The sequence below is a fragment of the Plectropomus leopardus genome, chromosome 12 (assembly GCF_026936395.1).
Source record: "Plectropomus leopardus strain MGB_pleo_1.0 chromosome 12, ASM2693639v1, whole genome shotgun sequence".
Taxonomy (NCBI): Eukaryota; Metazoa; Chordata; class Actinopteri; order Perciformes; family Serranidae; genus Plectropomus; species Plectropomus leopardus.
In genome coordinates, this window is record NC_142187.1 from 12996472 (window position 1) to 13020850 (window position 24379).

The window sequence follows — 24379 nt, forward strand, 5'->3', positions numbered from 1 at the left end:
GACAGCCCCTGGAAACATTCCCATGACTTTTTCAAAACCTTTTAGGATAGATTTAGTTTTTCAAAACTTTTCCAGGCCAGGAAATAGCTATTTGCAAATTCCGTGACTTTTTAAGGTGACAGTACAAACCCTGCTTTAACATCAGACTTTTTTCTCAGAAAAATTTACAATGCAGATTTGGTCCATCAATGCATTTGTCTGCTAAGTGGCACCACACGTACCTTTGATCCTCCTGGACTCCTTTCGCTGGCTGGTTTTGACACCCGGCTGGAGCTCGGCCTCCGCTGACATCCTCCACTGCTGGGTCCCTTGTCCTGCTCACAGCAGATCCACCATGGGTTAGCAGCACACTAGCTGATCCTTCCAAACACCCAGTGTCCAATTCCCCCACACTCCAGTCTCTCTTACAGTCGCTCTTTGGAGCAGAAAATCTCATTCAAATCCATGATGAGATGTCTGGTACTCCTCAATAAATGAAAACCCGGCATTGATAACTAGGCTCCGTCACTGTTGGCCCATGGTGTTTGAGTCTTGCTGAACAACACATGAAAAGATGATTGAATCACGAGCTGGGCGATCCTCTCGAGAGCAGCCTCAGATCAAATTTGACATCTTCTGGAGTGTACCTGAGTTCTCTCCTTGAAGGTCAAGTATCACATGGTCCACCGTTGCTCTTTTCTGAGGGTCCACCTATTACTCAGGAGTAATTCCCTCCGGGGGGAGACCGCAATATCGATTGAATCAAATATTGTTCTTCAGAGTAGGTCAGGAGTGGATATTATTCTTTGGTGGAGCACTTCAGATGCAGTCCGACAGCCCATCACAGTCACTTGCTCTGAGCACTGCAAGGCGAGGAGACAGGGATGACAGTTAATGTTAAGATGACGGTGCTTAAGAAATTAATAACGACAAACACATGCCCCTTGATCACTCATTGCAACATTAATTTCAAACACAAAATGGCAGGCACCACTTTAACAAATCAACAAAGATGTTATTATCTCTTCTGGATCATCAATCCTTAACAAGAGCAGAAAACGCATGCCCATCTGTAAGGAGACCTGTGGTGACATATTTTGCTTTAAGTACAGTCAACACAAAACGTTAAAGCATGACCGGTGCTTCTGTGCATAAAAAGCTAATTTTCAGAAGATGGATTGTTAACGCTCACAGCTCAGGCCAGCGGCACGAGAGGAGGGAAAGTAGCAGAGAGCGATGAATGACAGGGTGTTTCAAAGCAAACTGTGGTGGAAATCCTGGCACAGCCGTCTATAAACTGGAACCCCCCACATTGTGCTTTAATGCCCTTGAATCATCCACTGCTAACACGGGGGCCGTGCCAAGCTGGCACCACGGCTGGCACCGCTTCTGTTGGCATGGTGATGGGCCATTGTTGGAGAAAGAGGCCTTCAGCTTACCCCGGCCTGAAAAGAGCTGCTGCACATCGAGCACCGGGCACGCATTATCCTGTTTGACATTGTTCGACATTGTAAGTCTATGTGGTGAGAATGAGTGTGATCTGAGTGTCATTTTAAATGTATTTTAACTTTTTTTTTCAAGTCATGTTATTTTGATACTCCATATCATTTCAATGCTGTGCCTCTTCCAGTGAGTGACAGAGAGATGACTTGTTAAATGGTCACCCAAATTACAAACAGCCCATCCTCTCTCTTACTGTACCTTGTTATTTTTGCCCCGCTTGAGACAATGCTCCATAAAAAGTGTCCCCGTTAAATCAGGATAATCCACACACCTCAGTGTGAGCAGTTTTCATTGGAACTTGTCTCCATCAATAAATAGTTCCTAAGAAAGCTATTCTTAGGGCCTATCACAGTGAGAATTGTGGATTATCCAGAGTAACTAGGACACTGTCTCTGGATAGAGATGTTGCTGTTGAATTTTTCAAATGTCACTTTTCAATGTGGAAATCCACCTCCACTGTGTTGTGGTTGTGACAAAAATCTAAGAGATATTTATCTTAAAACCTAGGATGATAAAATGAAAAATACCTCAGTGGTTCCATTTATCCCAACACATCCTCATGTCTAAACAAAAGGATTAGTTGACTGCTAATGACTCCTTAAATGAAACATGACTGTTAGACCAGTTTAAAAAGAGGTGATATATAAAGGCATGTTGCTATTTAGGGTTTTATTAATAAAAAGAAACCAGAGATGGCAAAAAATGACTCTTAAAACAACATATATGAACACTGGAAAGTAACAGTAACAGACATGGTTTTAAACACATGGTTCACGTTATAAAAAGGTTTGCAGTTAGGCACCAGAACCACTAGAGAAAAAGATCATGGTTTGGGTAAAAAATAAATATTTCCATTACATGACTTACACAACATTTACTTTTGGTTTCACACAGGACACAAACAGCAGTCTCCTGCAAACTATACTAAACAATACTTAACTATACTAACTAAATTATAAACAACAAACTGTAAGTATTTTTTTTGATCCCACAGGTGTCTAATGTCTGCCCGAAAAGATAGAAATATCAGCCCAGTGCTAAACCAACATTTAAATACTATATTATTACATACGGCACTGGACACTAATGTACAAAGTGCTAAGGCCACAAATGGGACTACATGTGCTAGGGGTAAGTGGAAAATATGTTGGGTTTTTTGCAATGTGGGTTTGGGAAACCTCTCAGGTATCCTTTTTTTCAGCGTACAAATGCATAGCTATGTGCATTCCTGTATGTATATATATTAAGCAAAAATGATCTCTACAGCTATCTGCCTCCTTCTCCTCCCACAGACAGGTCCTTCAACCCTGCCATTATTCCAAAATGAACTATGATGTTAAGACACATTTAATTTTCTTTAAGAACAGGTCATTGCGTTTGCTTCATTACCACCGGCTCTCCTTGTGCTCGCCGTCTAGACCATGTGTCACCCCTCATGTGTGCTTATGAGGCAGATAATGTCACCCAGGTCCGGGCGAAGGGGCAATCTCCCCATAAGTAAGTCTCAGACAGAGCCTTGGAGTGTCAGCAATGGGAGAGGTATTTTCCATGTCACAAAGAACCTTATCAGAATGTAATTTTCATTAACAACGAGGGAGATATGCCTCATTGTATTAGACGGAAGAGCGATTTAATGTGATGTACGGCTGCTTGTCAAAACCAATGCTATCTAGGTCACCCAGACTCCCCAATCTGCTCTGTGTTTTAACAGCTCCCAGTGTCTCTTATGATTTGGGTCAGAGTTAACGAGCATCACTCGTTTCTCCAGCTACTCTCAACTGCTAGGGGATGTCAAAAGCCCTTGACAAAAGCCACCCTTTATTTATTAATTTGTTCATTTTAGTACTACCTCTCTCAAGTGCGAGGGAAAAGTTCCTTGAGGGAAGTCAATTTCATTTCTGCTTGGATTTCTTTATTCCCTTCCATCAGCCCACCGCCGTCTTTGTCTCCGTCCGCCAGCGTTTCACAAATCATCTCTTGAGATGTTTGTTTCCTGCTTGCGTCAGACTCTTTACCCCGTAACCGGATTACTGAACAAAAACAGGCATGCAGTGAAAAAAAAACTGATGTATGGCAAGTCTCCCCACCTAACATTGAGTATATCCATCCTGCAGACCATTGATTTCTCAGGAGTAGATCTGAGTGTATACCTTCACAAGACGAACTCAACCCCCTGGGCTACATGCAGGTGTATATATCTTGTCATGTAGCATCAGCGTGGTGTGATGAGAAGAAGAGGAACAATTCTTTTTTTCGTTGTTTTGATCAGATTTGTCAGAAAGATGCCTATAACCTTTAGTGAGCTGATGTACAGGTTGATCAAAGCACTACCAGTCACACTGTAACCTGGCCTCCCGCTCAAAAATAACATATAGTAACTGCTTTCAGTACTCCATGATTATGTAATAAATGCACATACAATGAGGGAATTTGCTCGACATGATAATTTGGTTGCAATGAAATAAAAACTATAATTTAGATTTATGTTGCTGAGGGACAAAGGGTTGTAATTTACAACAATTAAAGAGCTCTATCTTCCAAGTCCCCTTAATGGATGAAAATGATTAATTAAGTTTGATCAAATTTTCAGTCATGTTCCCTGTCTCCAAAATATAATGGGCAATCACGAAACACATGCTGATTTTTAAATCAGATCATTCTTCAGATTTTTTTTTTAAGCTCCAGCATTCTTGTAAGTCACATTCCTCCTGAGACCGGTGTTTAATAGACTTCACAATCAACCTCATATTGTGAGACGAGCCTCCGTGCATCCTTCCACCAATGACTAACAAAGGTTGAACATCCATCTATCACTGGATATGGCCAATTACACCTCCATTCACTGTGTCCCCACGGAAGGCGCAGTCTGTGCTCTCTAGTTTGCGTGCAACTGCTGAAGAGCGGGGACGCCCCCCGTCCTCCGGACTGTCTCCATCTCTTCCTGGCCAAGGCTGGCATGGCTCGGGGCTGGTGGAACGTTTGTTCGACAGACCGGCTTTGGCACCTCGCGCTGGTCATCTTTGTTACAAAATGCCCCCCAGCTTATGGAGTGGGACACAACTGTCACAACCTGGCCTAGCAATGCTCCTCTGAATAGCCCTGCTGTGTTACCTTGTGTCATCTATGGCAGCGTAGGCCGGTCAACTACTGCTATATCCTCTCCATACCTAAAGCCTTTAATATGTACTGTTGTGTTTATTTCTACGGGGCTGGACATTTTGCTGTATTCTACCATCAGCTCTTATCGCAGTGTCAGCAATAAGGTTCTCTCATCTGGCCTGATAGCCCTCAATCCAAGATAAGGTTAATTTGCTCTATTTGGACTAATTAGATAACCCAGTCACCAAAAAAAAATTGTCACTGTGCATTTCTGCAAACCACAGATACAATACATTTACACATTATTGCATAGTGCATATATTGACATTTCATGTATTAACAATACTGCGTTTAACATGTGGTTGGATTTGGACACAAATTTCACTTAGTTATGATTTGGAAAAGATCTTGTTTTGGCTCAAATACCTGGTTTTGGGGGCACAATCCTAGCTGGAAATACAGCAATTTCTTGATAAAAAAAAACACTTTTTGTGACACTATCGCAGCTGGAAACACAGCAGTGAGCTGCTACAAAATACCCATGTTTGTAGCTTAACAAGCCACTAGAAACAAAATCATAACCAGTTTTGTTGTTAGTCGAGAAAAGCGGTTTACAGCTTGGCAGGTGTCTCACCTAGCTGACGTACAATCCACCATCCCCTCAACCTCCCGGTGACACAGTCAGCTCCAATACTACGTCACTTAGGTATTTAAGGTTTGCAACAATGTTCAATACCAATATTTTCATCTTGTGAGTAGGCTGAATAAGACTTCTGACTAGTAAGTGGTTAGTAGTAGTAAGTAACGCTGTAATCTATTAACACTTCTGAAGATCTGAATCAGTAGGTTAATCATAATGCACACAGTCATGGCAAGCTATAAGGCCGCAGAGACACAGAAAAATATGTCAGTGACAAGACTAAGAGTCTATCATGCCAGCAGCTCTGTGAAGCACAGCTGTGCTTTCAGCTAAATGCTGACGTAAACATGTTACCATGCTGATATTCAGTAGGTATATGGTTAACACATGGATGTATAAAGAGAACCGGATGAAGTGTTGGAGGGGTCCCATTCGTTCCTTTGAAAGTTGCTCAGTGGTGAATAAAAAAAAATAAGAGTTTGACTTTTGGTCATAAAATTACCAGGATCTTCCGCATCCATGGCCCCACAGAGTGGTGCAGGAATGAGAAGAAACCTGGAAATGAGTTAGCATTTGAGCAATTCCTGGTTCTACATCTCAAAGTCAATCCAAGTTAACTAAATCCCAGGTTTTGGGGGGGCGGTTAGTTAAATGAAATACGGTCTGTGGTTAACACTAGCTTAAGAAACTTTCATGTTTTATTCTATGACTTAAAATACATCAGTAATTACCCCACTCATGTATTTGGAAGCTTTTCTGTGTATTAAAAAAGGCTGTAACTAGCAAGTGGCCAAATGCGACTAGAGAATGTCATGATGCCAAACACAGCTTTACGATAGTCATGCAACCATGGTACAGTTTTTTTAACTTCTGGGAATTGCATTTGGGCTGCAAAAATCATAAAAGTGGTGTTCATTTGTGAAAATTATGTTGCTGAAAACAAAACATGTAAGTATAATAAACGCTTTTATCCACAGAGCTTATTTTCTGCAGTTGCCCAAAATCCAACGAAAATATGGCATTGGCTTTGCAGAACCAGATAGAGCGCTGATAACTTCCAAAAAACACAATCCCTACAGCATCCTATAGAGCAAGTGCACTAGCATTTCTTTTATCCCTGCCTCCCAGCCATTTGGCCTTGGGCTCTCTCACATGACTTTCAGTAGGAAAATAGAGTAAGATTTATCTATTAGTGAATTTTAAAATCTTTAGGACATAATGATTTAAACTAGGGCTACATAAATGCTTGCACTGGGAGGTTGTGTTGCTCAAAAAAAACCCAACATAACCCATGATTTGCAGACATCTATTTCACAAAATTAGTCTACTGGAAAAAGTGTTTTTGGGCCAAAAGAAACATGATGGAACCACAACTTGTTATCACATTGTGATATTGTCATACTGACTTTGAAGCCCCGCACTGTTAGCATGCTAGTATATGCTATTTAGCAGGAAGTACAGCTGAGGCTAATGGAAATGTTATTAGTTTCACAAGTTTAATGGTGTTGGATGAACACTTAGAAGAGCTACCAGCTCTACCTCAAGAAGAATGTTAATAATTTCAAAGTTATACAAATTAATCCTGAGGAAGAACATGAACGTGTGTTCCAAATTTCATGGCAATTCATCCAACAGTTCTTGAGATATTTCACTCAAAGCCATTAATGTGAACCTCTTGGTGGTGCTACAGGAAAGGTTGAGAGATCACCAAAGTCAGTAGGATTCATCGTCTGAGGACCATGAATACCTGTGCAGAATTTCATAACAATTCATCCAATATTTGAAGAGATATTTCAATAAGTGGTACAGCGAAAGGCAGGCCGGAAGACTGCTCGCAGAGCCACAAAGCTAGCATGACTAAAAACCAAATGATGTTGGGAGCATCAAGGGACAGAGAGGACATGCTAATGACAGTCAGTGATGACACTCAGTAAATCACCAAGCTTTCTTTTAGCACATAAAAAAGAAGCAGAAGAAAATCGGACAGCTACTTTGTGTTGACATCGTACTGTAAACTAAACAATTCCTTTTGATTTCCACAAGGATTTATGTGAGGGAAAGCTGAAATAGTGTAGCCAAAGAAGGACCTCTCCTTTCTTCTTCTCCTCCTCCTCTGCCTCCCTGGCCTTCCAGGGGGAACTGATAGCCTCTGAGCTCAGGCTGTTCAGCCACGGCCCATTAGTTCACCTCATTCTGACAAGATGGAGGGCCTCTGACGAGGGAACAGTCAAGTGTGCGAGCAGAGGAGGAGGGGAGGGAAGAAAATACATACAAAAAAATTCAGTTTGGGCATTTGAACCGCTCTCATCTACTTTTCTGAGGGAAAAGGGAGGCCTCATTGCTTCAGGTTCAGCGGCTACAGCTGGTAAACTAAATAAGCGTTGCCACACAGTTGCTTTGCCGTGCAGATTTATGTCAGTACAGGCCTTGGAGCTGTGCACTCAGTTAGGCGTGGCTCCAACATGGCCGGGCAGAGCTACACAGAGGGCAGTGAGGAGCTGCCCTCTGAAGTGCTCCTGCATTATCCTTTTTACCAGCTCAGCTGCAGGATAACTGGGCCCAATTTAAGATGGAAGAAGAGCGAGGAGAGTGTGTGTGTATGAGTGTGTGTGTGTGTGGTCTCTTCAAGTCTGAGACATGACATAAATGAACAAATACACTCGCGCTCACACAGCAGAGGTCTCAAGATGCAAATATTAATGGGGTTTATTTTGAAAGTTTGCATTTCTTTGGCTGCTTCTGCCTCAATAACAGACATATTCAGGCTAATAAAGTGTCACTAGCTCCCTATGGTGACAGTAAACAATAGCGTGAAAACAAGATACATTTCCGTTCTTTTATTCATCTAATTCCACCCACCGAATGCAGCCGGTCTGGAAACATAGCCGGTGTGAGACTCACGGACCCCTCTCAGAACAGTTAATTGGTGGATCTGTCTCTCCAAAACACCTCCTCTGATGTTACTCTGTGGCTTCCCCGAGGAGTCTTTAATTCACTGTTGATTTGGTTTGTTGTTGTGCTGTGTCTCAGCGTCTGAACAGTGTGTTAAAACAGCCTATTTACCACGTTCGGTGGGAGAGAGAACTGGGCGGGCTCCAGAAGGCCTGGACAAACACCATGTTACCTCACAGCCAAGCTTTTCTCCTTCTGTCTCTCGCTCCTCGCTTTTTGATTTGCTCCCTATTTATCCTTTTTTTTTTTTTTATCTCAACAGACTTTTTTTTTACTCTTTCAATTTCATCGTAACCTCTTTTTTTGCTCCCTCCCACCCCTGTTCTCCCCTGTCCTCTTTTTCTTTGTCTCCCTCTCTTCCAACATAATGCCTATTTGTGAAAAGAGGTTGAAGCATGTTTTATTTTGCTGCCACCCCCACCCCTGCTTTCCTTTGTGAGTTACAAAAGAACTGTGGATACCTTGGTTTGGTCATTATTTCATGCAGAGAGTAATTAATGAGACAATTAGGGGCTTTTCCCTCCCTCTGTGTTCCCTTTGAACTAAATAAATAGCCAAAAGGTGTCCTCTTTAATTGCACATGGGTCATGGATATAATTTAGATACACAAGCAGCCTCTCTATGAAACTGTGAATAACTGTTTCACCGTTTGTTGTCCTGACTGAATTCATGTCCTAAAAAAAGACACAAATTTGATTCAGCAGCGCCGTGGACAGGCAATATGACTATCAAGCTCAACAGAGATCCCAGCGTAGCCAAGATAAAAGTTGCCATGATCAAAACGGTGGAGCACAAAAACATTACCTGCAGTCTGCAGGATGGCATTAATGAAGCTGAAGGGAAGCACCAGACAGCCGTTTCAAAACAGGAACCTTCTGGTTTTTCTACTTACTGTCACACTATCTTATTGATGTTGTCATGATGTGACATACCACACACACACACACACACTCACACACACAATATGTTGAGGAGTAGTTTCACTTAATGTAAATGAAACAGTAATGTGACATATTTTGGACTAACAAAAGTCAAACTTTAGTTTTTAGGTCTTAATTACTGTTGTCATTTTGAGCCAACTAAGGGACTGTATGGAAATTACTGGAGATGGAGAGGGGGGTTGAAAAATGGATGGGCTATGTATATTTTTTCTTTTGATGAGGGTAGTCTGAGAAGGAGAGGTCTTTTGATTTTGTTCTTCCCAGATTTATATTTTCTTTCAGCCTCCTCCTGAAGGTCCAGTATGTAGGATTTTGTGGTATCTAGCAGTGAAGTTGCAGAACTGAAACTTCTCTCATGTGCTAAGCGTGTTGGGGGACTACAGTGGCTGATGGGAAAAATGAAAGACCACATCTAGAGCCAGTGTTTGGTTTATCCGTTCTGGGCTACTGTAAAAACATTCTGAATTCTGTGGAATAGGACTCGCTCTGTATAGGAACATAAACAGCTCATTTTTAGAAACGAAAACACAATTCTTAGTTTAAGATGATTATAAACTAATGAAAACATAGTTCTGAATATTATGTACGTTTCCTGCCAATAGATGTCCCTAAATCCTACACACTGGACCTTTAAGCAAAGAGCTGCTGCCTGGTTCGTTTGCTCACTGACAGTGGTTACAGCTGCTGAATTAGTCATCAGTCCAGTTGCCAGAATAAATGTTGGCATTGTACATTACTGCAAACTGCGAATATGTTACATTTTTATATTTAATATGTATCAACATGCAAACTACATGTATATGAGTTGAGTTTCTCATTAGTAAAGGAGAGGATGGTGGATGGTGTGACAGTTGCCAAGCAGCAAACAGCCGTAGACCGCTGTTCCTCGTCCTCAAACAACAAAAGCCATAATGTTTAGCAATACATCAGACATTTCCAGAAAGACATCAAGACATTTCCAGCTGTGTTTGTGGTGACAAAACAGGGTATTTTAAGCCAAAACATGATATGCTCCTTGCCTTGACCAAGCGGGTTTTGCGCCTACACCTAACCACACGTTAACCACAGCACTGTCACATTAAATTGAATACTGAAGCGTACGTTTTCAACATGTCCCCTACATATGAAACATACAAATGTAACATATCCATGGTTTTCAGAAAGGCAATTGGGGCTTCCATATTTTCCATAATTTTTCTTTTCAATTTAGTGAATATTGTGAAAATTGTTGTTCCATTAAAAATATGGAGTTTCAAATGGTTTTCGTTGAAAACTACACCCAAAAACAATCATGAAAGCTGTGGGAGGCAACCAAAACAGCAGAGTTCCAACACATTCTCACTCCCAATACATCAAATACAGCAGCTTAGTCAGTGTATTTTTGGATTTATGTATGTCACTGTTCCTTATGGCTGACTCTATGTGATTGTTTTATTCTGCGTTTTGTTTTACCTGGCTGCAAAACAAATTTCCCTGAGGGGACAATAACACTGAAAGTTGAAGTTGAAAGTTGAAGTGGCCTTTCAACACAAGCTCTAAGCAACCCTCTTGCGTCACTTTTAGATGTGTCAGTTTTTCCTTATTACATGCATACAGTATTTTTTCAGAATAAACTTCCCAGGACATGTAGGTTGTGACACCAAAACTACTTTAAGATTAGACAACACAACTACTTGGTCAGGTTCATAAAAACATCATGGTTTGAGTTTAAATGACATTGGCTTTTGGTTTCTCACAGGACACGAACTGTCGTCTCCTGTAGCTCTCAGAATACCATATTAAGGTTTACATTAGAGTTAACTGAAAGTCCAGTGTGTCTCATACAGATGCCCTATGCATCGGTATCAGACACTGAGGGGTGTGACAGGGTGACAGTGTTTGATTGAGTATTTGATTTGATGTTTAAACTGGCATTGACAATGGCTGGGAAGCTGCAGGTCACACAGTGGAGCAATGACTCAAAACTCACTATAAAACAAGTTATTATGTTTTTTGATTAAACTCATACCTATTTAAATCTGTAACATTATTTTACAACATTAAAAAGGAGGATGTTCCATTTTTTTCTATGTCAAAGGAAAGGTCTGCTTAAAATCTTATTAAAGCTGTTGAGGGTCTTGCTCCTTTAAAAAAGTGAACCATGAGATTCAGCCGCCTGTTCCACACCAGTAAGTTTCATAAATTCCCTGAAGGCCAAACTTGTTTGTTTTGTAAGAAAAAAAGGAGATTATCTTCTTCTTTGGTCACTTATTTCGTCAAAGTTTAATTCGGGTGTTACAAATCCCCCATCTATCTTTTCTTCCGCTATATGAAAACTCCACAGTTGGTTCCTGTCACACTGATGTGTTTGGCAGAAATATATTTGAGAGAAAATATAGGATTGACAGGCATTACAACCAAAGGAAAGTTAGCACTTGTTACACTTCTTGCTGTGATAACGCAGATGGGTTATTTGGTTCGCTTTCATAGTTTCTTACAGGCAGCTGTAGGAGCTCTTCAAAACACGGAAAGAATTCTACAACTCTTGTTAACATCCCAATTAGTGGTATTTTGCAGTGAGGGGATTTTGTTTTTGCAGCTGTGCCGAAGATATCATTATTTCCATAAAGTACTTTTAACTTATTTTCTCTTGAGGGCACCTTTGTTGAAGCTCAACTTCTCCCACTGTGAAGTAACAGGTATCTCGTAAAATTGTACTTTAAAAGAAGCTTACACACAGACTCACACATAAACTGTCTATTCCCCCGACTACAATACAGTATGTGCGGGTGTAATTAGTGAATCTCCCACCACACCTCAACGTCTCTCATTAATCTCTCATGAGTGATTAGGCTGCCGCGACGTATGGAACCGCGGGAGGTGTGAAACCGGGTGTGAAACTGTTGTCATCTCATATGTTATCGCACTCCGGAGACCGGGAGGATTAAACCACGCCGGGCACAGCCCATTGGCAGCTAATCATGCCGCTAATGATAAGTGAAATATTCGACTGCCTCTCATTACAATGGCATCGCAAGGTCAAGATCGCCCACAAATCACAAACATACATAAGCAGTGCCACTGCTGACTCTGAGCCGCTGCTTCTTCAGTCGCTTGTGTTTTGTGTAAACCCAGAGCAGAGGCCGGGTACGAGCCTCAGTGAAGCCTTCTGAATATGACACTTGATGGCTGATTAGAGCAAAACATCAGGGTAGCCTCCAACTGTGACGCTCTGATGAGAAGTGATCCAAAGGGTCTCGTCAGAAGACGTCATGCTGACCGCTGATGCTGTGCCAGATGCTTTTCGTCAGTGCAGCTCCACATCAAAAATAAAGAATCTGCTTCCTGCAGGCGCCACGACAAGAGAGATCTCCATTTAATTAAAAAAGGTACAAAGTTACACCTTAGAGCAGCTGCAATTACTCAGCCTGGGCAGACATTAAGGAAAATGAAATGTCAGCAGTCATTAAGTGTGAAGCATTCATTCTACATTTTACTTACATTTCAGATAAGTCACCGATTTAAAGGAATACTTACTACCCCAAAAATGATCATTTTTATATCAGTTACTCACCCTGTGTTACACTGAATTTGTGAAGAAAGCTTTGTTTTTCCCACATGCTTTCACAGTAAGTTCAGAATTCAAAAAATGAAGCAGAAGAGGTCCATGTTTAACATCAGCAAAACTATATCAAAACATCTTTTTACAAACTCTCACACAGCTCGTACAGGATGATCAAATTCTCATTTATCCAGCTGTATGCTCAGTACTTGCCACACATGTAGTCCTCTCTAAAAGGGAACTCAACTAAAACTGAAACTTAGTCTAGTCTCTCTTTAAAGCCAGACTCCACTGACAAAACAATAATTTTACCTCACTGAACACTAGAGTTGCCGGTCTACTGCTGCCTCAATCAGTTTGTTTGTTTTATTGTGTGATTTAGGTAAGTTTCATGTTCAGTTCAGTTTTAAAAAGTAAGGTTTCAGTGAAAATGTATGTTTATGCTGCATGAATTCTATGAGTTTGTAAACAGATGTTTTTATATAGTTTTCTGTAATTAAACACAGACCTCTATGACTTCAAATTATCAAGAATTTTCTCCATCTTTGGATTCTTTGTTCAACGTGGAGGAATGTGAGAAAAAACGTTTTCTTTACAAATTCAGCATATATCAGCTTGAGTTATTAATATACAAATAGTCGTTTGAAAGATGAAGTACTCCTTCAAATATCCCTCACCATTTTTCTAATAATATCATGAATAAATGAAGGATAATTGTGATGCATAAGCTAACCAGTCAAAATGCAATCTCAGCACCTGCATTGCTTTTTATTATCTTTTTTTACAATCTGCATTCATTTTAAATATCGCTTTACAGTGACGAGCTGAAATGTTGTCTAGAGCAATTCTTACACCTCAAGTTGCCAGCTGGACTGTAAACAATGACCATTACGGAGGAGGATATCCGTTATTCGATATTCGCTGGCTACACCAGAACAGCTGCCAAAACATTAGCCACTGGGCCCAGAGGATAAATCATCCTCAGACTGATGGCCCATTGGGTTATGAGATAAGTAGTGCATGGTTGTAATTTTTAGGGTGGGGTTAGAGTGAGTTGACTTTTAGTGCCAGAGGATGCTTCTGAATTTCAATAAATGCTAATAAATAGAATTCTTCAGTTGGCTACTATTTACATTTTGCTACATTTTTATAGCGTAGCTACTGAAAGATGCATTAAACAGTCAAAGAGAACAGAGCTTTCTTTCACCTTGTCTTCCACATTGGCCACTTGAAAGTAACACCAACAGACAACCTACTGGCTTAATCTAATTCATTATAGGCTCAACTGCCAGTTTATCTGACACACGAAACTAAAACTAATGTAGTCTAACACAACAGTCCTGCAATAAATTCAACCGTCATCAAGATTATAACGTTCTGTTATTGTTGATACAACTTTATGGTTAGTTTGGAGGCTGCAGTTTTGGGTACTGGTAATTTGTGTTGCATTCCTCTGACAGGAGTTTCTTAACAAACACTCTCCAAAATGATCATGATGTTAAATCAACACTTTTTTCTGCTTTGATTTTGTGGGAGTGAATAAACTTTTACTGTCATTTAATGTTTGATTATTCAAAACTGTAAATGATCCAAACAGGGGGAATGTGCTTCGCTCAATAAGAAAAAACATGAAGCAGGGGATGTAAAATCACATGAGAATTGAGTTTGATAGCTCCTCTAGGCTGAACTAAACATCTCAATTACCTCCAGGGGTTTGAAAAAGCACTGCTGTAAGGAGATGTGGCAGATACAATATTTAAATTGACTGCCAGTGGAGAAAAAAACCCTGCTAAGCTTATATTTGATTACATATTTTATAGAACACAAACATAAATGCACGCACAAATGCATCTCAGCTACTGTAGTGCCTGCTGCTGCCAGCTCGCCACACTATTATAATCATCAGCCACATATGGGGCTGCTGTCCCGCCTGTGGGGAATAGGGCTGTAGAACGGGCCAACGGGATGAAACCGAAAGGACCTCACTACTCAGAGGTGATGAATGCTCCGCTGCTTATGGAGCCTCCTGTAGTGCATCTGTGAGAGCAGATGAATGGGGAGGAGAGGCTGATAAATTGGGTCACACGAACGTAGCGTTTCTGGGTAATGCGGTGAAAACGCTGGAGGAGAGCAGTTGGGTGGCTGCACGTGCTTACAACTGGGGCAGAGCTGCTCCAACTTGACTCGATTTCCTTTCTCTGGCTCCTCTCGCGCTCCTGGCATTATTGAAAAGTTACGCTTTTAATTTGCAAAAACATGCTCTGGTTTTTTTTCTATTTCTCGAAGTCTCTCCCTCAAAACAACCAAATGAAATTCAAATGGACCCAAATGGAAAACAGCCTGTTTTTGTTGATAGTTATGGCTTTTGTCTTTTTTTTTTGCAACTGACAAACTGCGGACACGAATCAGTTGATCCATATATTTAGGCAAATAGTATTAATACCTATTGCAAATGCATACTGTATGGGGCAGATATCCATATTTGACTTGTTATCTGACCATAAGTATGTCAGAAAATGTGCAGCATTTTTTCATGTCATTAAATTTTGCAGGAAATTATTTCTTGAAAATTCAACACTAAAAGGAAACAAGTTTCCAAGTTTCATCCTATTTCCTATGATTTTGTGTCTAAGTGACTAATGGAAACAGCTATTTTTGGACATGGTCTAGTATACAGAGAGAGGGCTGCAGCTGGCAATGGCAAACAGGCTGTAAAAGCGCATGTTCACACTGTCAATGTACATCCACTTGAAGTGCTTGTTTTTTGCCGTTGACAGGCTCAGTTTGTTTTTTTGAATGTCTCACAACATTATGGAAAGGATCCCTGCAGACAAATAAATGTTTTTCTTTACCTTTGATCCAGTCTGTTTGTTATTGTTTCCCTGTAAGATCTCAACTCGCAAGACTTCTCTATGAGCGAGAATTGGTTCAACGCAGTCACAAAACAGACCAGATCAAGTAAAAGGTAAAAGAAAATTTCTCTATGGGCATCTTTTCCATAATGTTGTCAGACACTTTAAACAATCTGAGCAGTGGATATATATTATGCATTTTTTTACAACTTAATTTAACCTTTAATAGTCCTATAGAGTTTCAAAATCTCCTTTTCAAGGGACATCTGGCCTAGACAACAGCATTGGGAATTTCACATAAAAGAACAAACACACCAAAAACACAAAAGCAAAAAGAAGCAAAAACAAATGGCATTGAAATTTTCACAGACAAAAATAAAACAACAGACTTACAGAAAACTGCCAATTTATAACAATTAAAATTAGCAGTGTTCAGAAACTGGACATGTGCATTCTGTGGTCAAAAATTCCTTAATTGAGTTTTTAAAATCTCCCAGGCTTCTAACAGAATCCAGTTTAAGGTGAGTCTGTAGCTGACAGCAAGATGAGGGAGCAAAAACTTGAAAAGCACTTTCACCAAAGACAGTGTGGGTTCAAGGCTACTGCATTAAAGATTAGATTGCAACCTATTTTGCTCTCACACTGGACCAAAATTGTTGTTTCCATGAGTTACTTACACACAAAATCATGGAAAATGAGGTGCATGACAACAGAATGAACAAAACAGGCGAGGGAGGTGTGGATGGAGGCCAACAGTTCTCTGCACACACTGATCCTGGTTTGATCAAATCCCTTTGGAAATGAGACCCCATCCACATATTTTGTTTCACTCAAAAAAACAAAAAAAAAAAGCCCAAACTGCTGTTTCACTGGGCCTTTAAATGTACCTGAATTGAAATACTTCATGTCAGTATAGCTGTGGCAGCTTTGATAGCAAATTTGCATTTCTGACCTTTAAAAACTGTGTAAACATCAATCATTAACACATCTCAAATGCCAGCTGACGTGTATGTTTGATATTCCACATCATATCACATCACATATATGGAGGTTAGTGTGTTTGTTGCCCTTGTTCTCTCTGCTCCCATCTAATTTCATTAATTTGGGGTTGTGGAGGAGTTTGACTGGGCGGTGGGGGCACAGAGGACAGGGGTGAGGGGGTCCTTTACCTTGGCACAGATAAGAAGACAAACTAGATTTGAGGGCGGATAGATCTTGTCGGCAGCACACGCCGCCTCTTGGCAAGCGAGGCGAAGTCGATATTGAGCGGGGGGGGCTTTCTTACCTCCTAAGATTTACAGTATCTGGAGCTCCACAGCCTCATACTTCAGTAGATGGATGAGCATTTCATTCTGAGCCAACTGGCGCAACATGAGTTGAGCTGAAGGTCATTGTGACTCATTTCAAGCACGGAAGCTGGGTGGCTAGAGACAGAGCCGCTAAATCTCTACTACTGACTTGTTTTAATAGTACAAAGAAAAGAAGTGCTGTACAGCACTGGTGCAACACACATGTACAGCGTTTACAGTGCCAAAGACAGTTGAGAGTACAGTAGTAGGGAGTGGGTACAGATTGCCGTAGAACCTCGAGGCATATGGCAGGGCGCCCCATGCCTCCCAGCTAATTGAGTCCTAATGAATCACTGGTTTGGCATGCTACATGTCCCTTGTGATGGCTGGTGTCATTGATGCATTGTAGATGCCCAGTCCTCTGGACGTGAAGCGGGCAGTGACGGCTGCGGAGACTGAACATGGGAGGCAGGCCGACACTGCCGGCTTCACACTGAACACTTCACTCACTCACCAGATGTTACAGGTCAAGGCACAAGGATTACCAGCTGCCCGGCTCCACACAATGGAAATAATTGTGTGATGGGCTGGCAATTCACTGGCCCATTTGATTCCAGTAACACTCTCTATAGTGGCGAGGTCGCAGCCTCATTGTCAACTCAACAGGGTCAGTGCGATAAGGGAAATAACTGTGGGAAAACACTTGTCGTTAATGGTGTCTGGCCGCTGTTTCTGCGCAATTTACATATATATCTATAATTGACCAAACTCCATATGACATGATGGAAACATTAATTAAGCTTTGACTGCCATTAGCAACAATTATTATTACTGTTCAGATAACTTACACTTTTCTCATTTTTCAACATATAATTCAATAATAAAGTGCACTCTGATAAGGTCTGATGCTTCTGTAAACAGAATGGTCTCATTGCATAATGTCTAAATGTCTGAACTTAATGAATTCATATGTAACAAGATATGAATGAAAATAGAGTTGCAATTTACAGTCTGGTTATAATGTGGGAAAAAAAACATAGTTTAATATGCAAGATAATATCTTCTATTCTCTGGGGGCAGTATTCAGTTTTAAAAGTGTGGGCTTATGTCTAATTTTATTACTGAAACAGGTCCAGCCCAAACATACTGTAAAGCCAATGCTTGTATAAACATTTTCCAATTTCAGGTTTTACATTTTGCACAGCTGCTTGCTGATGTCAGTGAGAGACTGAGTTATATGTGGGGACTGTTTCTGTTATATTAACCTGTCTGTCCAAATAAGCTATTTTATTCTGTCAACCCAATTGCCTGAAAAAAATGTAGGTATTGTAAGTTTTTGCTAAGCATTGAAACGTTACATTTGTGCATTATTACGCAGTGTATATTTTGACATTTTACATTTAACAACAGCATTTAAACAATGCACAATTACTCACAAAACAAACAAACAAACAAACAAAATGTTATTTGTTGGTCTCGAACAGTGGTCTGCAGCTTGGCATGCTTCTCATCTGGGTATAGGATATGACATGTATGAAACGTACACATGTAACGTATCCAAGATTTGCAGGAATATAACATTCCAGCCTTTTCTTTTGGCCACAAGACTGATTCTTTGCAAGATGATTCTCCTGATAAAAGTTTTAGTAACAGACATTTTGGGGAATACACTTATTCTTGCTGAGAGTGTCAACGTGTTACACTATATGCAGAGCTCAAGCAAACACATGGCAAGCTTAGCTTAGCATAAAGACTGTACACACGGGGACACTGATAGCCTGGCGCGGTGGTAAACTGTAAATGGACCTGGACTTGGAGAGTGCCTTTCTACGCTCAAGACCACTCAGAGTGCTTTTACACTATATGTCACATCTATTCACACACTGATGGCCAAGGCTCCCGTACAAGGTGCCACCTGCTACTCAAGTCACCCTTCTCACACACTCACACAGCCATCAGGAGCAATGTGGGGTTCAGTATCTTGCTCGAGGGTACTTTGACATGCAGACTGGAGGAGCTGGGGATCAAACCACCATTCTTCCGACAGTGGACAGCCTGCTCTACCTCCTGAGCCTCAGCCGGCTCCATCCAAAAGTAAGAAAATCTGCTTACCAGCACCTCTAAAGCTTACTAATTAAAACTTTATAGCTTGTTTGTTTAATCTATACAAAAGCTTAAATGTAAAAAGGACTGTTTTACGGGGGTTATGTGCCAGACCATTTTTTTTCCTGGGTCAATTGTGAGGCAACCAGTGGAGACTCCAGGAAGTGGTCCTGGTCAAGAAATAATCTGGCACATAACACCCATAAAATAGCAAACTATTTTGCACTGCGATTTTTGTGAGGATGTTCCTATCTAACTGTTGGCAAGAAAGTCAATTTAAGTATTTCCCAAAATGTCAAAATATTTCTTTAAACTTCCCATGAGGGAGATCTGAGTTCCTTTTTTTTTTTTTTTTTTTACAGCTTGTAGCTCGAGTCTTTGCTTCTGACACATTTGGTTGTCACCACCCTCCCGTTGCACTCTCAACTTCAGATGCACCTGTCATGTTGATTACACTCCCAATGGAGCATGTGCATCATTCAGCATCCTGAATGCACCACTATCTGAGCAATCTTTCTCTTTTGTTCAACAGGGACAACTGAGATCACCTCTGACCTGCTTCTGCCAGAGGCCACATCTTCATTAATGAGGAGGCTGGATGCGATAAAGCCACCAGCAAAATGAGAACTCAGACACTATCTTGCAAGCTCATTAAAACTACTTTTATGAAATATTTAGGCCACTCAGGCAATCGTGTGTCTAACGCTGAAATGCTACATTGATGTCAGTGTAACCCCTGTTCGTTAGATGCATTATCTCTGAGCACTTGGAGAAATCTTAAGGGAGTTCAACTTGAGGTAATGCCGTTGCAATATGAAGACAAACAACAAATGTGATAACACACCAGGCTTTCAGCGAGACAAAAGGCAGGAGGTAACACTACAGCAAATGGGTTAGACGAACCCAAAGGATTTCAGGAGTGCAAAACAACAACTGGCCCAAATGTTGTCCCTGCTTTGTTGTAATTGCGCTGCGATAACATGAAAAAGAAATAATCGCACCACTTTCACCATTTTACAGTAATTGCAAAAGGGGGAAAAGGCATTATGGTCTTAATCGGATAAGATATAGCTTGCATATCCACATGCTGCTTTTGCTGTCAGGAGCTAAATTAAGTGTCTTGATTCCACTGGGAGTCCCAACAAAGAAGCCCTTACTGGAGAAGTTAATGCTCTCTAGTGTTTTGTTCAGCTCCATCTTAAGCCCCACAACTCACACTGGGCTGCAAAGAACTATCTTGGGATGACAACTGGAAATTGTAGTGTGTGTGTGTGTGTGTGTGTGTGTGTGTGTGTGTGTGTGTGTGTGTGTGTGTGTGTGTGTGTGTGTGTGTGTGTGTGTGCGCGCACGCGTGCGTGCAACACATGTGTCCTACAATCGAGCCAGCAGTGAGTGCAGCTTAGGATCTGTTGCAGAACATCCTCTGTAAGGAGATTACTATGGGCAGTTTGGGCCATCGGCAGAAGTCGCCGATGAACTTTGGCATCAATGTCAAAAATGCTAACGCTAGCGTTTGCTTACACCCCGCCGAGCCAAAACATAAACAAGACTTGTGGTCATTTGAGCTGATGAGATGTACGCAAGTTACATTGTTTCTCCAGCAGCTTGTTTTATAGCTGCTAGCTGTTTTGTTGCTGCTTTTCCACAGCAATAGTCAAGCCCATTTCCATCTAGGCCTGCTCTTACATAAGCACTCAAGCAGAAAACACAGGGCATCATGATAGACATATGGTCATGTGCGTTTGAACTGGTCGTGTTGGCTCATATTCAGTTTTTAACCGTGGGGGGATTTGAGTTTTGAGAGGTTAAATGCATTGAAAACCATGAAAGGAAAGGGTCAGACACTCCATTAGTAGCCCCTCATAAGGACGACTTCAGAAATGGTTCAACACCAGTCTTACAACAAAATATTCTGCAAAGCATAAGTCCTATTTTTCACTTTCATTAGGCAAGACAAGGCCAATTTATTTGTATAGCATATTTCAAACCCAAAGGAAACCCAAAGTGCTTTAGCTTACAGATTAATCAAGTTAAAGTTAATTGTTGCCAAATCACAAAGCATGCCCCAAGGGGCTGTACAAATGGTAATTTCAATTCAATTTCAGTGTCTAATGTCACAGATCATAATTAGCCTTGGGGGGCTTTACAACTTAGGACATCCCTCTGTCCTTGGACCCTCACAGTCAATAAGGCAAAACTCCTCCTAAAAAAAAACTTTAATAGAGAAAAAAAATGTAGAAACCTCAGGAAGAGCAACTGTGGAGGGATCCCTCTAACAGGACAGAGGGACTTGCAATAGATGTTATGTGTATAGAACAGATCAAAATAATAAAATTGCATATTTCATATGTCAAAGGATGATATGATTAAGTGATCAAGATTCAAATAATTAGTCAGTGATATGAATAGTTCAGATTCATACAATTTGAATCTGAAATTTTCATAATAAAATATGTATATTTTACAGTGCTGATAAGCTCCTGGTGGGTCAGTATGGGTACACATATTACCAAAAACTATGACAGATAATAAAAAGTTTAAACCAAGAGTACTCTATGCAAAAAAAGCAAATCATTGGCCTGACATCCATCCATCTCTCATCGGGAAAATCCAAATGCGGGCGCAACTGCAGCCCTGACGCAGTTAAGACTTCCCCCACGACAGACGCTTCCAAAATTAACAGGATGGTTTTTATCCCGACAATGACCCATGACTGAAGACCAGAGGACTCACTCCTCTACAGGCCTATGCGCCGGTTTGTGGCAGACTTTGGCTCAGCGCTGCCAGTCAGACCGGTGCCGCTGCGCTGCGCAGCGCGCTCCCATCCAAGCCTCCATCCACAGGTACTCATCATCCCCCCCAATGCAGCCCGCTGAGCATTTTCTACCCGTTTCTGAACAGCGATCAATACGTTTATCAACATATGCGTCATCATGCACTCAGCATCAGAGCCGTTTAACACGCAGTCGTTTGAAGATGACTTACTGCTGTTGCAGTAGGACATCTCTTCATTTGAATATTTGTGGAGGAAGGGGGGAATAGGGGGGGGGGCAGACGAGGCTGGACAAGCTTTAAGCTTTTATATTTAGATGACATCTCACACAGCAACATGAACCACACGTGAAAGTCATGCGTCGAAATCATTTCAAAACGACATGTCCATTTCCAATTTGTGCGCAATTCAATATGGGACAGCAGGTTGACAGGCGACCGGCGTTTGCGCTTTTAAGGACTCCACATTCAAATCCACCAAAGCACCATCGATGATCTCCTTCACGAGCTCATTTCTGATGTCACCTGTGTCATTTTCACCACATATGTGACTGTTTCTCAGTCATGCATAGCGGACTGTTCCGCAACCCATTTTAATTCAGCGGCCAACAGCATCCTATCCATAAATCCTGACATGTCGCGGGAGCTGCCTCGCATCCTTAAACAGCTCTACAGTTTCACAGTTTTTTAACACTCCTGGTTAATAGAGAAGCTCGAGATGCCACTCACCTTTTCTCAGCGGATGCTTCTCTGGAGTGTCCCATTTATGCGTTTTAATCCACATCTGTGTCCCCTTCATTTGAGCGCTCTATTTTTCCCCCCAATGAGAGAGAGAGAGAGAGGGAGAGGGGAGAGAGCGTGTTTAAGAAAATCCATTTGTTAATTCCATTTGCCGGACACACAAGGTGAAATCACATTGCCTCGCTTTTTTACAAAATTCTTCCACAATTTTAAGATCCCGTAAAGCTCTATCTTCTTTTTTTCCCCCTCCTCTCTCTCCAGCTCTGAAGTTGCCTGGTTACCCCTGTTTCTCATTCAAGGAGGCTGAGGGCTGCATACAGCGGCCAATCATAGCAGCAGCCGGAGAGATTAACTATTTCTTGGCTCCACTATTCTAGACTCAGGCGAAAATGAGGAGAGTGGGCGGGGAAACTGGGCCCCCGGTGACAGAAAAAAAAAATTAAAATGCACAGAGAATAATGTAGAGAGAGGGGATCCGTTAGAGGGAGAATGTGTGGAAGAGGGGGGAGGGGACGGAGGGGATTAAACATTTTTTGAAAAATAAAGGATTGGGAAGAGGAGGAGGGACCAGTTGCCACTTCTCACTACAACAAAGATGTAAGTGAGTGATATTCCAGCTTCGCAGGATGTTATGCAAACTGCAGTGGAGCAGCCTCCTTCAGTGGACTCTTAACCCTTTCAAACCCAGTGGCGTTTCCAGACTTTTATTTAACTGGGGTGGCCCAAGTGGGGCACTGACTGCTGTAGGCACATGTGTTGGCATAGCTTTAACTTACCATTTTTGTCTCCACTACCCATACCTTCTTAATTACTACCATTGCAGTGTCTTACAATCCGGTTTATAATTTAGTTTAACAGATAAATAGACCTACCAATCACAACACAACAGAGTGACACCAGGCAAATATAAACTAAAGCTTCCACACTTTGTTAAAGAAAATGCTCCTTCAAAAATAAATAGTTCAATACCAAGTGTAAAGTGCAGACAGATTTAAAATAAACAATTTTTTTAACAGTTGTATTGATTTATTTGTATGTAAAATTAGTCAGGCCAGACATTACTCTGGTACATTACTGCCTCTCAGGTTTAAGAATGGACAACTACAAACAAAAATTCAGGGTTGGGACTTGGGGTGCCCAATCAGATTTCAGTGGTGGCCCATGTCACCCCAGGCCACTTCCTAGACACACCCCTGCTGAAACCTTATGCAACATCATTTTTCTGTGCTGCTTTCAGATACCTTTGAACCCTAAAAAATGGTGGCATTTTTCTCATAGAAACACAGAAAAAATTAACTGGTAATAGATGTTTCAGATTGCAAGAAATTAGTAGATTTAAGAGAAGAAAAAAAAAAGCTAGGGTAAAATGTCTGGGGGATAAAAAAAAAAAACCTAGGGAAAAATATTTATATAATATAATATTTATATTTTTAGAAGGCTATATTTATAATTTATCATTTCATTTAACATTTTTTAAATCATGTGACAAAATTATCATACATTTTAAGCACTTTTTTCCAGCTCATTTAACCTTTCTTCTTTTTTGTTTAAGTAAAAATTTAGGTTCTTTTTGTACTTTTTACAAATTTCTTGCACCTTTTTGGGTCATTTCTCCTTTAGTTGCTCATTACCTTCTTCCCATGTTTTTAAGAGAAATCAGGCCAATTTGCTCAGGTTTTAAAGGGTTAAAGGAGTAGAAATCCGTCTCATTTCTGAAATCCCCAAAAAGCAATCCATCAGGGTAATTGATCGCCCCCCCTTTAACCAGCCATCCGTCAACTCTCTCTCTCTCAGACCCCTCCCTCTTCCCTCACCCCTGTCCTACTCCAGTCGCCTCATCATGGGCCGTATTGATTTCAATTCCCCCCCTCCAGCCGGGGTGAAAGGTGTAGGGGAGCGAGCCAGCTTCAATCACCGGTACACGGCACGTGGGGGCATAATGACCCCCCACCCTCACTCTCTGCTGA

The 24379-nt window shown here is 41.1% G+C and overlaps 1 protein-coding gene across 4 annotated transcripts in view; it reads right to left on the reverse strand.

Moving 5' to 3' along the window:
* dab1b (DAB adaptor protein 1b) overlaps positions 1–24379 on the reverse strand; it is a 124280-nt gene that overhangs the window by 39163 nt on the left and 60738 nt on the right. The window contains exons 4-5 of one of the 4 annotated variants that reach the window (XM_088085148.1): positions 22401–22479; positions 222–842 (exon numbers count right to left, since the gene is read on the reverse strand). In XM_088085148.1, coding sequence (XP_087941274.1) covers positions 222–291 — 70 coding nt within the window. In that variant the 5' untranslated portion in view covers positions 292–842; positions 22401–22479. Of the gene's footprint in view, positions 1–221; positions 843–8080; positions 8219–22400; positions 22798–24379 lie in introns of those variants that run through there. The other 3 variants (XM_088085151.1, XM_088085147.1, XM_088085150.1) reach the window with 3 other exon arrangements.